A 14,527-nucleotide genomic window follows, 5' to 3' on the forward strand; every position below is an offset into this window, starting at 1 on the left:
TTAATCATTTAAATTATTTAATTAATTAAATTATTTAATTATTTAATTATTTATTTATTTTGAATTTAAAATAATTTTTATTTTATATTTTATTTTTATTTTTTAATTTTATTTTATTTTATTATTGCATTGTACTGTATTGTACTAGAGTGTCTTTTCACAGGCATCTTTTTATGGACTTCTTGTACATTAATTTGTCTAGTTATTTTCAAATCTTCTGAAAAGCAAGATTCAGAACCTCATGAGCATCAGTGTGAAGTGCTTACTTTTATGTGTTTTATGCTAATTTCCCTACCAGTTTTATCAAGGAAGTCATCTTTGTTGTACTGCGGGGTTCTGTGAACAAGAGCTGCACATGAAGTGTATCTATCACCTTCAGGATTTTTTAAAACTTGATAACACTCATCTCAACCTTTTAATCTCCAATCTGAAGTATCAACTTCTTCCATCCCATAAGCCACCTAGTCCATCTCCTTGATTTATTTATTTTTTTTATTTATTGCCTTTTTCTATGTATTACTGACTAATTCCACTACATTGTTACTGAGATGCAGTGACTACAAATGAATGCAGAGTCTGAACTGTGGGTATACCACAGTTCCAAAAAAGGGAAAAATGATGCACTTTCTTCTGATGACATACAGTTTTTGTCTTTTTCTCCCACTATAGATTCAAAAGCTTCAGACTACAATATCTAATGACACTGTGATCTTCTTCCAGCTCTATGACTGTCACTGCAAGTTCAGTACCTTGTAGGCATAAGTTAGGCTGTTTTCCATAGCTGTACTACCTTGCATTTGCCCACACTAAGTTTATTGGCTAATATTTGCCTAATCACTCATGTTTTTTAGTGTCTTGCTAAGTGAGGCAATACTTAGTTAACTAGAAGAGCATAACATCATCTCCAGAGCTGGTCATCTCAGATTTTACTCTCTTCCTCATGTCATTGATAAAGTGTTCAACAAAATTAAACCAGCTTCATTCCTTGGGGAATCATCCTGAAAGGCGACCATTAAATTCCATCTTTTGCTTCCAATTCTTTCACCATCTTTCAAGGCACAGAGATTACTCCTGCAGTCATGTGTAGTTTCCTAAATGTTCTGTAACATGCAACATTGTCAGAAATGTCTTTCTCCACCAGATCCTCTTTGCTCAGGACACCACTGAAGCCACGCTGACTGTCCTCTGCACTCAGGTATCTTTTCCTTTATTATGCGCTGTTACTGCACAAGGGAAGGAACACAAGATTCCTTGGCTTGCAGTTCAAAGAATCTCCTAGAGATCCCCTTTTCCACAGACAGAAATTACACTGCAATTTACCAGTCCCCTGGAAAAGTGGCTGTTTGCAAGAATATCTTACACCCTGTGGCAAACAGTTCCATAACATCACAATTATGTTCTTCCAGGAGTCTCAATGATTGCCACCTTAGATACCTGTTATCATCTAACATAACTATTTGGTCTTTCCTTCTTGTGTTTCCTTCAGCTTCATCCAACATATAATGTCCCTGCTGTAGGCAATGTGCCATGTGTGAGAATCTGTGCAGCCTTTCAGCAAGAAAGGCCAATTAAAACACTTCACTGTACTTCACTTTCATGGCTTTGTCATCCCTCAGTGACCCTCTCACACTTGTATTATCAGATGGTCCTACTGACTCCATAGTTGGATTTTTTATTTTTATTTTTTACCATTAGTTTGAGCATCTTTTTTACAGAGCTCTTCAAATGCATTTAGCATGGATAGCATGGATTCACCAAGAGGAAATTTTGCTTAACCAATTTGATAGCCTTCTGTGATGGAATGACTGGCTGGGTAGAAGAGGGGAAAGAGGTGGATTTTGTCTACCTTGACTTCAGCAAGGCTATTGACACTGTTTCCCATAGTATCCTCATAGGCAAGCTCAGGAAGTGTGGGATAGATGAGTGGACAGTGAGGTGGACTGAGAATTGAATGAATGGTGGAGTTCAGAGGGTTGAGCTCAGCAGCACAGTCTAGTTGGAGGCCCGTAGTTTGTGGTTTCCCCCACATGTCTGTATTGGGTCCAGTCTTGTTAAACTTCTATATCAATGACCCAGATGAAGTAATAGGGTGCACCCTCAGAAAGTTTGCTGATGATACAAAACTGGGAGGACTGGCTGATACACCAGAAGGATGTATTGCCACTCAGAAAGACCTAGACAGGTTGGAGAGGACCTTCATTAAGTTCAAGAAAAGCTACTGCAGTGTCCTGTACCTAGGGAGGAATAACCCCATGCACCAGTACAGCTTGGGTATTAATCTGCTGCAAACCAGCTCTGTGGAGATGGACCTGGGAGTCCTGGTGGACAAGTTAGCCAGCAATGTGCCCTTGTGGCCAAGAAGACCAACGGTATTGTGGGGTGCATTGGGAAGAGCATTGCTAGCAGGTCAAAGGAGGTGATTGTCCCTCTCTACTCAGCTCTGATAAGGCCACATCTGGAGTTCTGTGTCCAGTTCTGGGCTACCCAGTCCAACAGAGACATTTGGAGGGCTATGAAGATGATTAAGGAGCTGGAGCGTATCTCTTAATGAGAAAAGTTGAGAGAGATGGGCCTGTTTAACCTCAAATAGAGAATACCAAGAGGGAATCTTATCAATGTATATGAATATCTTAAGGGAGTGCATCAAGAAGATGGGGCCAATCTTTTCAGTGGTGACTAGCAACAGGATAAGACACAACAAGCACAAATTGAAACACAGGAAGTTCCATCTGAGTATTGAGAAACACTTCTTTTGGAACACTGAAGGTGACGGAGCACTGGAGCAGGTTGCCCAAAGAGGCTGTGGAATCTCCTTCTCTGAAGATATTCAAAGCCTGCCTGGATGCGATCTTATGCACTATGCTTTAGAGGATCCTGCTTGAGCAGTGGGTTGGACTAGATGATTGCCAGTGGTCCCTTCCAACCTCTGTCATTCTGTGATTTTGTGATAAATTCTTCCTGAGAGCTGTTAATTTTCTGTTTACATTTGAACTGCTATATTTTAGGACCTCTGTTGGTCTCATGCAGGCAAGCATTCTGTTTTTAATATGTTTTTAGAACTTAAGAAATGACTGCTTGGCATGAAGATACCAATGGAAACTAAAAGAAAACAGAAAAAAAAATCAAAACAAAACAAAACCCCACAAACAAAACCAACCAAACAATAACACATCCTCCAGAATGAAAGTACAAATACTCTCCAGAATAACTGGCCATTCAATTAGAATTCTGGTAGTCTTTTTATTTAAGAAAGGTATATGGAGTGGTAGCTACTGCACCACACTTAACAAGCATGTATCTGAGATGAAGTATCCCCACTGCACAGAAGCCTACCACAATACTGTGCACCACTTAAATCACACTTAATCCAACCAAATTGAGGAGTATGCTCAATAGCAAGTGAACACTCTGTGCATGGAATCACACTGTGTGTAGTTAATTATACAAAATACAACTTCACATTCCATAATGTCAGAGTTATTTTTCTTTCCTTTTTACTTTTTAAAACCAAAAGATATATAATTTAAAATGATACATAAGCACATCATTAAAGCTGCAGTTTTTGAATGCACAGCAGTTAAGGTGCAGCCTAAGCAGGCTAAGATTTTGTCAGTACAGATATCTGAAAGCACATGCATTGATTTCAGTAGAATGTTGCTAAGTATTCACCCTGTACAGAACTACAGTCTTGATTGAGGTGACTGATTGAGTCTGTGTGGATATCTACATCACATCTATACAGTAGAATTTTTGGAGAGAATTAAAAGGCACAATCGCTCATCTAAAGATACATTCCCTTTTTCTTAGAGTAGAAACTGGAATCTGAATCTGCTACATGTGCCTATCAACAAGCATTTTAATATGATACACAATAGTTACCAGAGAGGTCTGATGCTTAGTAATACAGTAATACTCAGCTATTGCATACTCAGTAATACTACAGTTATTTCAGTGTGGGAGTCCAAATCTCCCCTTCCTGCAGTCTTGAAGGGAGGCAAGTTCACATGAAATTATTATGATTGCCAACTACACCTTATGATGCCTTTCAGACTCATTTCCCCAGCTCTCCTATGTGTTCAGAACATGACTAATGGCCCGCATTGCAAAACAGAGGTAGAGGACATACCCCTATCCTACAGCTACATTCAGCGTGTGGAGAACTCACCTGAGACAACTAATTTTTCCTCTACTCAATATTACTCTGTTATAACCAGCTTTTCATTTATCAAGGATCATGCGGTGGAATGTATGTCTGCAGCTGCAGAAAAGTGCCTAAGCCAGTAGTGGGGAGGCATATGTTGTAGGGATTACTGTAGCTGTACATGCTGTTACGCACGGCTCAACAGATTTTGCTACCAGACATGGATGCCCCAAACCGCAAAAATGCAAATAACAAAAGAAGCATTAGTTTTTATTGAAAATGTAAAAATCATGTGAATCATGTACAATATTTTCTCATAAGGAAAATTTTAGCTGTTTCATAACGTTTCACAAAACTGTAAAACATTTTATTTTTATAAAGACTTTTTCATAAAGCAAAGATAAAACTAAAGTAGTATTACAAAGCTATTTTCTAAATCATTGACAAAGAACTGAAAGTGTTTGACAGATTAATTCATAAAAGTGGCAGGAGGAAGGACTCTTCCTTTGCTAAATCTGCAAGAGGACACACAAAGGTATAGAGGGGCATGGGTTTTTTCTTTCAAAACGTTTAAAATCAAGTGACATGCTAAACAGTACAGACGTGGATTCATAGGATGGTACAAAATCTAGGACTGCATTTCTCTACACTACCTCAAACAGTGCAACAGTGATTCAGTGTAAATCTCTACAGTGTTTCATTGATTTAATACTTGTGTTCAAGTATGTGTCCATGAGAATGATCAAAATCCCTACTTAGCTATTTTAATTTTCTTGTTTATAATAGGTTATAAGTTACAGTAGATTATCCCCAACAGTATGTTTCTAAATCATATGAACTGATTTCACAATACATTCTGTAATAACCTGTTCAATAATGTTAGCTTACTCACCTCAACATCTGTTGCAAAATACACAAGATCATTCTGACTCTGAATGCCAAAAATATAATAAAATTAAAAAAGGCTTTATTTCCATATACAACAAAACTATTCAGCTAAATTAAAATAAATTCAAGATAACATGGTTTTATTTTTTTTTTTTTTTTTTTTTTTTTTTGGCAACAGAGAGATGACCCTACTGAAAATAAACATTTAAAATACTAGTTACTGTTCTTTAAAAAATTCTAATAAATGTATCCAAAATTGTTCATATAAAAATTAATTATGCAAACCTCAGATGATAAAACAAGTTGGCTGTCTAACCAAAACAATTAAGAATGTCTGGCAGGCAAAAATAAATTAATTTGATTAAATTATACGTAATCTGATAATATTTGGTCTGAAGAAGCGTGCATGTGTGTGTACGTGTACGCGCTTGTGTGTGTGTACATCTGTGTGTGTTTATAAATAATAACATCTCAAAGAGCTGAGAGCCAGCCAGCCTGACGGAGATCAACTCTTTTGTTGCATCTTTTGCGCATAGAAGTCCCTGCATGTCTCACAGCAACGCTGGTACCACCTCATGTCTTGACACAGGTTCTTTTCTCGTATAACCCTGCAGTACACAGGCCACTGGTCTCCCAGGCACTTGAACGTTAAAGCAGCTGTGAAAAAACAACAATAAAAATAAAAATCAAATACATGTAACTGTTACATTTATTAGGGAAGAATCAGGTAGCAAAATGGACAGGGATACCAGAAGTATATCCACTGGGGAGAAAGGAGTGTAGATTTACATTTTCAACAAAAACAAAAAGACCCCAAATCCTCTTGCTTTCAATATTTTCAACAGATGAATTTTTTAGAGCAAGCTTAATATATCTTGCCCTAAATAGCTTGCATTAAGTCACGTTGAAACTGATGGGTGCATGTCATGTACCTGCCTCCTCACAAGATAGTTAAGACCACATTTCTGCCTCATACAGAGGCGAGCCCAGCTCTGCTGAGGATGGGTCCAAGGCTATGCAGGGGCTGCAGAACTCAGATGGAAGTTGTCACTGGAAAAACTGGAAGCCTCAGCTTGAGTAATACCAGAATGTGGTTCTCAGGGACATGCACAAGTGGAAATGCTTCTATCAGTGGCAGTAAGGAAAATGCAGGGACATATTGGGTTTACATGGCAAGGGTTTGGTAGCAGGAGCCTGCAGGGGTAGCCTCTGTAAGCAAAGCCCAGCAGCTGTCCCATGGTAGACAAGGACTAGTTTTAGACAGGGACCTGCCGATGGCCAGAGCCGAGTTAGGGAGTGACAATGGCAGGGCCTCTGGGAGGGCTGATTTAAGAAAGAGTGAAAAAAAAAATCTGCTGTGCAGCAGCAGCTGGGAGAGAGGAGTGAGAACCAGCCCAGCAGACCCCCAGGTCAGTGCAGCAGGAGGGCAGGAGGTGCTCCAGGCAGGCATCAGCAGTTCCCCTGCGGCCTGTGCAGGGAGAGGCCCCTGGTGGAGCAGGCTGTCCCCCTGCAGCCCATGGGTCCCACATGGAGCAGATCTCCAAGCTGCAGCCTGCGGAGAGGAGCCTACGAAGGAGCAGGGTGTCTGACGGGAGCTGCTGCCCGTGGGGGACCTGTGCTGGAGCAGTTTGCTCCCAGGGGATGCACCCCATGCTACAGAGCCATGTGGGAGCAGTTCTTGAAGAGTTGCTGCCTGTGGGAAGCCCCCACAGGATCAGTTCGGGAAAGAAAATCAGTTCAGTAACCGTGAAGGAGCGGTGGAGACATAGCATCATGAACCGACTACAGCCCCATTCCCTGTTCCTCTGTGCCACTCGGAGGAAGGAGTTAGAAGAAAGTGGATGGGGGGAAGGTGTTTTTAATTTGCTGTTAGTTCTCACTGCTTTAGCTTGTTAGTAATAGGTAATAAATTTCATTAATCTCCCTACACTGAGTCTGTTTTGCCTGGGACTATAGTTGTTGAGTGATCTCCTTGTCCTTATCTCAACCCTTGAGCCCTTTTCATCATATTTTCTCCCCCTTTCCCTTTGAGGACAGGGAGTGAGAGAGCAGTTGTGGTGGAGCTCAGCTGCCCAGCAGGGTAAAACCACCACAAGAGAATAAAGCATGGAGGCTGTTGCTGGTTTCCTAATTCAGCTTTTGCTTGGGAAATCAAGAATTTTTACTACGTTGTCGATGAATGGAGACTGAACAAAAAAACTACATGATGTCATACCTAATCTTTATAAGTGAAACATCTAATAGTCCTATAGTTGTCTCAGGTTTATTTGTTAAAAGGGACAAAATGATATTGTCTTGCTAGCTTGACTGCCTTGGATACCACACAGAGAGGCACTCTTCAGTGTAGAGGGTGGAAGACAGTTAGCAAGTTCTATGATACATTTAATAATGCAAATAAATTTTATATAGAAAAATTAAATTGATAGCATGGAATCGATGAGACTTTATTTACTGGCAAATATACTTGTCCAGGCCCAATTATTTCATTTTGCACACTTCCTACCTTTCTGATTTTTTTTTTCTCAGCTCTCCATATATTCAGAATGTTTTGTTGTTGTTATTTTTTAATTTCCTTCCAATACATTTGTCTGACTGCATAATTGTCCTTTTAATGACTCAATGTGTCTTCCCTTCTCCATGCTGAAGTCAGACTATATTAATCCTTAACCCATACCTTTCACAGCTTATCCTCACCCATTTATTCAAGTTGCTCTGTTGGTATTCTATTACTGCTTTCTGTCTGAATCTTTAAATACCAAATTTTTCCTCAGAAACCTTCTAAAATGATAAGGACATCATAGAAGCCTGAAAAGCCACTCTCTGGATTATTCTACTGGTGTTATAAATACATGGTTCTCTCTAGCAACCCTAAGCTTTCAGATGCAGAAGCCTAGCTTTTCTTTTGGTTGTACAAAATATGCATATTTTCATATCTATTCTCATTTTTCTTTTGAAGCCATCTTTTACTTCATATACCTGTTTCACTTACCAAGGCCTCTTATACTGCTTATAATAGAAAAAATTTGGATATTTGCACACTGAGTTATTCAAACTGTAGTGCATACATGCAATTAGTATGGGAAAACAGGTAAACATAGGGCAGAAAAAACACACACCACCCAAAAATCATCATAAACACTGAACTGAAAGAAGTCAGCCATTTTAATAGAAGCAAAATTAAAACTGAGAGCATATTTAAAAATGAATAGAGACAGATGATGAAATCCACATCACTTTCCACCACAGCTAAACCCCAAATCCAGGGGTACATGATACAACATGGTAAGAAAGGAACTGGAGGCCAAAATGTTCAATGTATTTAAGTGAAGCATAGTCTTATGAATTCTGTGATGTTAGTGTTTCCACTGGACTGGATTCTGACTACAGTTGCATGAGGTTGACCGGTGGATTACTAATAACTCATATAATCCATTCTACAAGGACAAAATAGTTTTGTGAATTTTACATTAAATCAAATTTTAACCAATGTAAAGGTATTTTTTTCTCTGTAAAACTTTGTGGTTCATTTTACTCTGTGACACAAAGCTTCTTATACCTCACCGGATAGGGAGTGCCAGTGATGCAAAGAAGCCTCTTGCTTCTGTGAGATCAGTTGAACAAAGAAAGATAAAGTATGAAGGGCAGCTTTACAACACTGAAATAGTAGAGGAGAGCTCTGTAAGCAACATCTGTTATCTCATCCAGCAAAATGAAACAATGACCACCACACATAAATGTTTGAGGGTTAACAGCTTCAAAGAGAAATACTCTGCTGACTCAAAGGAAGGATTACACACAGCCTGAAATGTTAGACTTGCTTTCCATGCAGGAGTAATCCATTTGACAGGTGGGTTTATCTTAACAAGGGCTATGGAAAATCATCTGGAAAGGGTATACTGTCCTACAGCAAGCCTTTGAACAGTGCCCTAGTCATGATCAGGGCACTGATCATGAAGCACGTACATTTTACAGAGTTAATGGCAAGACCATCATCAACACCCCAGCAGGAAATGATAGTTAACAGAATTAACAGTTCAGTAGTTATGCATTAAAAATAAATGAATAAATAAATCTTAAGTCCAATAGAGACATGAGTTCTTCCACGAACAGCAAATATGTTCATGTTAGCAATTTTCTTTCACATATCCTACTGCATCAGGCATAGATTGTAGACATCTAAACCAATGACAAATGGAAAGAAATACTTGTATTGAGAAATCAGGGACTCTTTAACCTCAACAATATCATAAGAACATAGTTTGAAGAGCTTTTAAGAAAAAATCAGAGATTTTTTTACTTTAGAAATATTTGACAAAATTGAGTGGATAAAGAAATAAATTCTTAGCTCTAATTAAAACATATTTTCATCTAGAATGTTTTGTGCCCATAGTATGCAGTCTCATAATATGGTGCTTCCTTGACTAACCAAACTCTTCACCATCATGAGGTACAGTCTCATGTACTTGCTGGAAAACTGAGGCACAGAGAGAAGTCTCTGAATAGAATTTTTATCTCCCAGGTCCCAGCCATATGCTTTTAAGTTGGCATCATCATTGCTCTACAGAGAAAGAACTAAACAGAAATTTCCAATAAGAATGTGTCATTTTGGCTGCTTACCTAACCTGGGTGATGTTATTGTGTTAACATTAATTTTCTCATTGCAGGGATGGAGATGACAGGGTCTGTAGGCTGCAGGCTTTTCTGAGGAAAAACATTCATTGCCATGCCTTCCTGTGATCTTGTGCATACACTGGATGACTCGGGACTGCATTCCTTTGCCACAGGTAACGGAGCACTGGAACACACAGAAGACAGACATTCACTGGAAAGGTATTTTTGCCTGCAAAACATGAGGTGAAATGCTAGTCCAGCTGCAGTCAATGGCTGTTACATCAGTTATCAACAATCTGAGATTTCTGCCTTCTATTCAGTAACCTATCTGAAAGTCAACTCCTATATGAAATAACAGACCGAAAGGAAATACCACTGAAGGACTGTTCCCAGCATGCTGTGGCTGTCAAGGTCCACTTTTCAGAGCCAGTGATGAAATTGAAATGCAGCAACCTGCATTAAGGGAGCAAGGGCCATTCACCTGTATTTGTTTTCTAATTTACTTTTATAGTGGAAGTGACAGTGATGGAACAAACGACGATGCTGACACAGAGAAGCATTTTGAAATAAGTCATTACTCCTTCTGTCAGTGCAAAAGTGCTCTTTCCACTGAGAAGTTTAGAGTGTTGGCCTCCTCCTCCTGCCTTTGCTTTCTGTCTCCATGTTTTCATGTGTGTCCAACAAATAAAACACATGCAATCTGTGAGAGGCTGCTTGGCCTTTAATCAGCCTTCCCATCTTGTCGCCACAAGGAATGAAGTGAGAAAACAGCCAAGCACTGCCACAATCATAATGTCCTACTTTTATCACAGTAACATAACAAATTAGAATGAAAACTTGAGGAATGTTTTACAAATGCATTAAAAAAACTGTTCCGAACAAACAAATTACACCTTTTCCCCTTCGCTAACTTTTTATGAACAAAATTTAATGGGGCTTAAATGACATGTGTTCCATTGCTTTAACTAAAAATTCATTGAAAAAAAAATATGTTGCAATTTGCTCTTACATGCTAGTGGTTTTCACTCACACATCGAAAAATTTCATTCAGTTTTGTAGAAATTTACAATACAGAACATCTTCAGGTATTCATCAACCCCTTGCAATGAATGGCATGAGCACTAGCTGAAAACTTATACTGCTACACCCACATAATTCTGATAACATTTTTTTCTAAAAAAAAAGTCTTAATTTTGTAAATATTCACAAAACATTTCTTTGGGACGTTTCATGAAGCAGCAGGAAAAAATATTGAAATGAAAGACAAAGACAAGGAGAGGAACAACAACCTATAGCAACAAAGGGTTCCCAACCAGCCTCTCTCAAGATGGAGATGTAGAGTTTATCAAGCCTTCAAAGAAAGAAAAAAAAAAAATCAGTGTAGGAAGCACTAAAGTGTTTTATACCCTTTCCTTTTGTCATCTATGTGCTTTCGGGTGACACTTTAAGCACTGTTACTAGGAGAAAAGATTTGCATATTCCAAATGGAAAATAGGGGGCTCCAGAGGAGTTAGATTCAGATTTCACTCCTAAAGAGGTATAAAAGACTAGGATACATATTTAAAGAGTGTTTTCAGAAGGAACTAATAACATCCAAAGCACCTTTCAGCTTGTATCCACATGAAATGACATTCTATAGATGTAGTAAGTGGACTTGATTTTGCTTCTCTTCTCAGTGATGTACATCAGGACTGGCTCCACTAAGTCAATAAAGTTTCTGTAATTATTTGCAAAGTTAATCAGATACAGTCTGCACAGTTCAAAGCTTGCAAAGACATTCAATTAGGAATACACTATTGTCTATTCAATACCAACCATCACTTAATAAATGAACCAATATGCTGATTACAGAACAAAATCCAGCTAGTACTGAAGTCTTCCACACACAGAAGTCTCTCATCAACTTTGAATTTAGTATACTGCTTTTACACTGCATGAGAAAAAGACTCTTAACATAATTCCTTTTCCTGAATTCTCTACCTTTTTCCAGTGCAGCTAAAAATACTGTGACTTCCTATAATGGCCAACATTATACACATGACAAACATACATAATTACACATACAGATACCCCAAATTTAATCATCAACAGCAGCCAGAACATTAATTTTTCATCTTGCCAAAATTCCATCCACTTCATGGATTCCTCTTTCCATACTTCAGAGAGGTTCCTCTTTAGAGTATTTTAATACACTAGCAAGACAATGGAATAGCAAATTTTAAGGAAGAAACTTAAAAAAAAAATAAGAAAAGCAAACCTGAGAATGAAGAGAAGAAGAAGGTGTATCGACTCTTTAAAAATTATCACAATTATTGCAAAAATTAGAGTAATTTTTGACACAGCATTGTATTCCTTCCCTTTAGTAAAACATTTTCCTGTTTATTAACTGGAGTTAGAGTGTGTGTGAAATCTTAGCATGTATGTATCTTACCAGCTATGGAGAAGGAGGACAGGAAGGTGGATCTCTTAAAAATAATCTATATGGCCATTATTTTTGGTTATCCTAAAATGAGCAAGAGCGATCTTGCCATCTAGAGTACTAGATGGAAGGGGATTTGAAAATGCTTCTGGTGACAAACTGGGCTCCAGTGGTTTATCTGCTAATTGAAAACACATAATAATTCACCGTTGTGAAACTGTCCTTGTGGAGAGCTCTCTGGCAGCAGCCACATCTTATTTATATCAGATGAGCACCAGCCTGAAAGATTCTACTGATTGCAATGCATCTGAGACAATACTCAATGAGTAGACAGATCTTTCTCAGGTAACCACTGTATAAACAGTGTTTCTACACAGAAATTGGCAAGATTTTGGCATTAAAATCTTAATTGGCAAATTAACCTCTCTTTAATGACTGAGCTGCTGCTAACCTTTTTGGCATGCTTCAAAGAGCTCTACGAAGTATTACAATGTGTTTTGTTGTTGTATTTTTTTTTATTGTTATTATTATTATTTAAAAATGTATGCATCTTCTAAACAATTAATTTTGCCTTGCCTGACCTACATGCATCCATCATTTAGAGGACAAAAATGATGAAGGATACTAAAATGATACGTTTCAGTTCATATGGGACGTATATGGCAAAGCAAGAAATAAGACACCTTCCCTCCCCTTTTATCTACTTTTCTGTTCACAGAAATATCTAACTTTGTATTTATTCTTATTTTATAAAACGGAGAGCTTTTATTAAGTTTTGAAAGATGTTCAGTAAGACCTGTGAAGAGAAAGGGCTGAAATCCAAAATGTTCAAAGTCAGTCCCATCAGTTTAGTCTACTTCACACATCAGAAGAAGCAGTGGTGTCTGACTTCAGAATTAAAAATTCTACTCATTGGAAGCCAGAAAAAAAAAAAGAGAAACAAAACAAAACAAAACAAAACAAACACTTTACCATAGCTATATTATCTCATGTTCAAAGTAATATGAAATTGAGTGTCTATCAGCAACATTTACACATGGGACAGATATAAACAGAGAAAAATAAATATTTTTAGTCATTTTAAAAGTAACTGGAAATAAAATGAAAGATTTCAGACATAACATCTTATTTGCAAAAAAGTAAGGAAAACACACTTCAGGTATGGCATTTGCTAGCGACGCAGACAAACAGAGATTTTTGCGTGTCTCCGTGAAGTAGCCTGACATGTACATGAGTTTGTACTACATATATACCAGACAGTTGCTGGGATAACTGAGAGCACCAAATGAATTTTGAAGGATAAAAGGCATCCTCGACATTTTTTCTTTATGGCTCTGAAAAGGTATAGACTTGTTCCATCTTCTCCAGAAGACACCTCAATTTCTGCAAACCACCTAGATGTAATGCAGAGCAACAACTCTGATCCTCATTATAATATTCACCTTACTGCACACGTCTTTACATCTAGCTCTGAACACTAATCTCTCTTAACTTTGCCTCACTTTTGGATTTTTGTCACTGAAAATGTTCACCCAGAGGGAAATACTGTTCAGTGGATGTGCAGGTATCACATTTTAGGTAGCACTTCTAGTATGTAGTCAAAGCTACACAGCTTCTGTATACCTGTGCAGTTTCCAAGTTTAAAACTATAACAAGAGTTTCAATTTACAACAGTACTTTCACCTTCACATACTATGCTGTGAATTTAATCATAAAGCAGCCCATCTGACAAAACTGATTATATTTTCCACAATTTAATATATATATATATATGACGTAAAGATGATGTACGCACAATTTGCAGAAAATGGCCACTCCAAACAAATCTGTAGCAACTTGCTATAGATTCAGGAGATCTTCAATTAGTTTCAACCCACATCTTTTGTGACTAGTGAATGGCGAATGTTTTTCTAGAGCTCTTCTCTCCACGTCTCCCAAATGTCACACTTGCACATGTTACACTTTATTTTTGTGGTGGTTAATTACAGTTTAATTTTCACTGTTCAGATGACCTACACTTTAAGGCCATGTAGCTGATTAGCAAAATTCCCATAGGACAATTGAGCTTGTAGGATTAGACTAAATGTTCTAATATGCAGCCGGAGGTTTTTTATGTGGCTGTTAATCTGTGCATTTTGGACACATTCCTAAAGGTACTGTAAAACCGTTCAAGCAGCAAGACATGTAAAATATTCCTGTTAAAGATTACAAAAAAAAAAAAAAAAAAAAAAAAAAATCCTGGATAAATATAGTTAACAGATTTTTATATTATTATTTTTTTCTCTCAAATAAAATCTACCCACTCTATTTGAATTTTGTCCTACTTTTGAACTTCTTTTAGACATAATTTCAAGGACAGAAATCTAGGCGTTAAATATAACAATCCTTACACTTGGCATGCATACCAGTTACCCAAGATTCCTTCTTTCTGTTCCCTGCCAAAGATATATATTCTGGAGAGAATACAT

The 14,527-nt window shown here is 37.8% G+C and overlaps 1 protein-coding gene across 2 annotated transcripts in view; it reads right to left on the reverse strand.

The window, feature by feature from the left end:
• Positions 1 to 4,383: 4,383 nt before the first annotated feature.
• The window catches only part of ADAMTS19 (ADAM metallopeptidase with thrombospondin type 1 motif 19), a 166,724-nt gene continuing 156,580 nt past the window's right edge, over positions 4,384 to 14,527 (reverse strand). For both annotated transcript variants that reach the window (XM_035310269.1, XM_035310268.1), the window contains 2 exons: positions 9,647 to 9,824; positions 4,384 to 5,686 (listed from right to left, as the gene is read on the reverse strand). In XM_035310269.1, coding sequence (XP_035166160.1) covers positions 5,535 to 5,686; positions 9,647 to 9,824 — 330 coding nt within the window. In that variant the 3' untranslated portion in view covers positions 4,384 to 5,534. The remainder of the gene's footprint in view (positions 5,687 to 9,646; positions 9,825 to 14,527) is intronic.

The sequence above is a fragment of the Oxyura jamaicensis genome, chromosome Z (genome assembly GCF_011077185.1).
Source record: "Oxyura jamaicensis isolate SHBP4307 breed ruddy duck chromosome Z, BPBGC_Ojam_1.0, whole genome shotgun sequence".
NCBI classification, from domain to species: Eukaryota; Metazoa; Chordata; class Aves; order Anseriformes; family Anatidae; genus Oxyura; species Oxyura jamaicensis.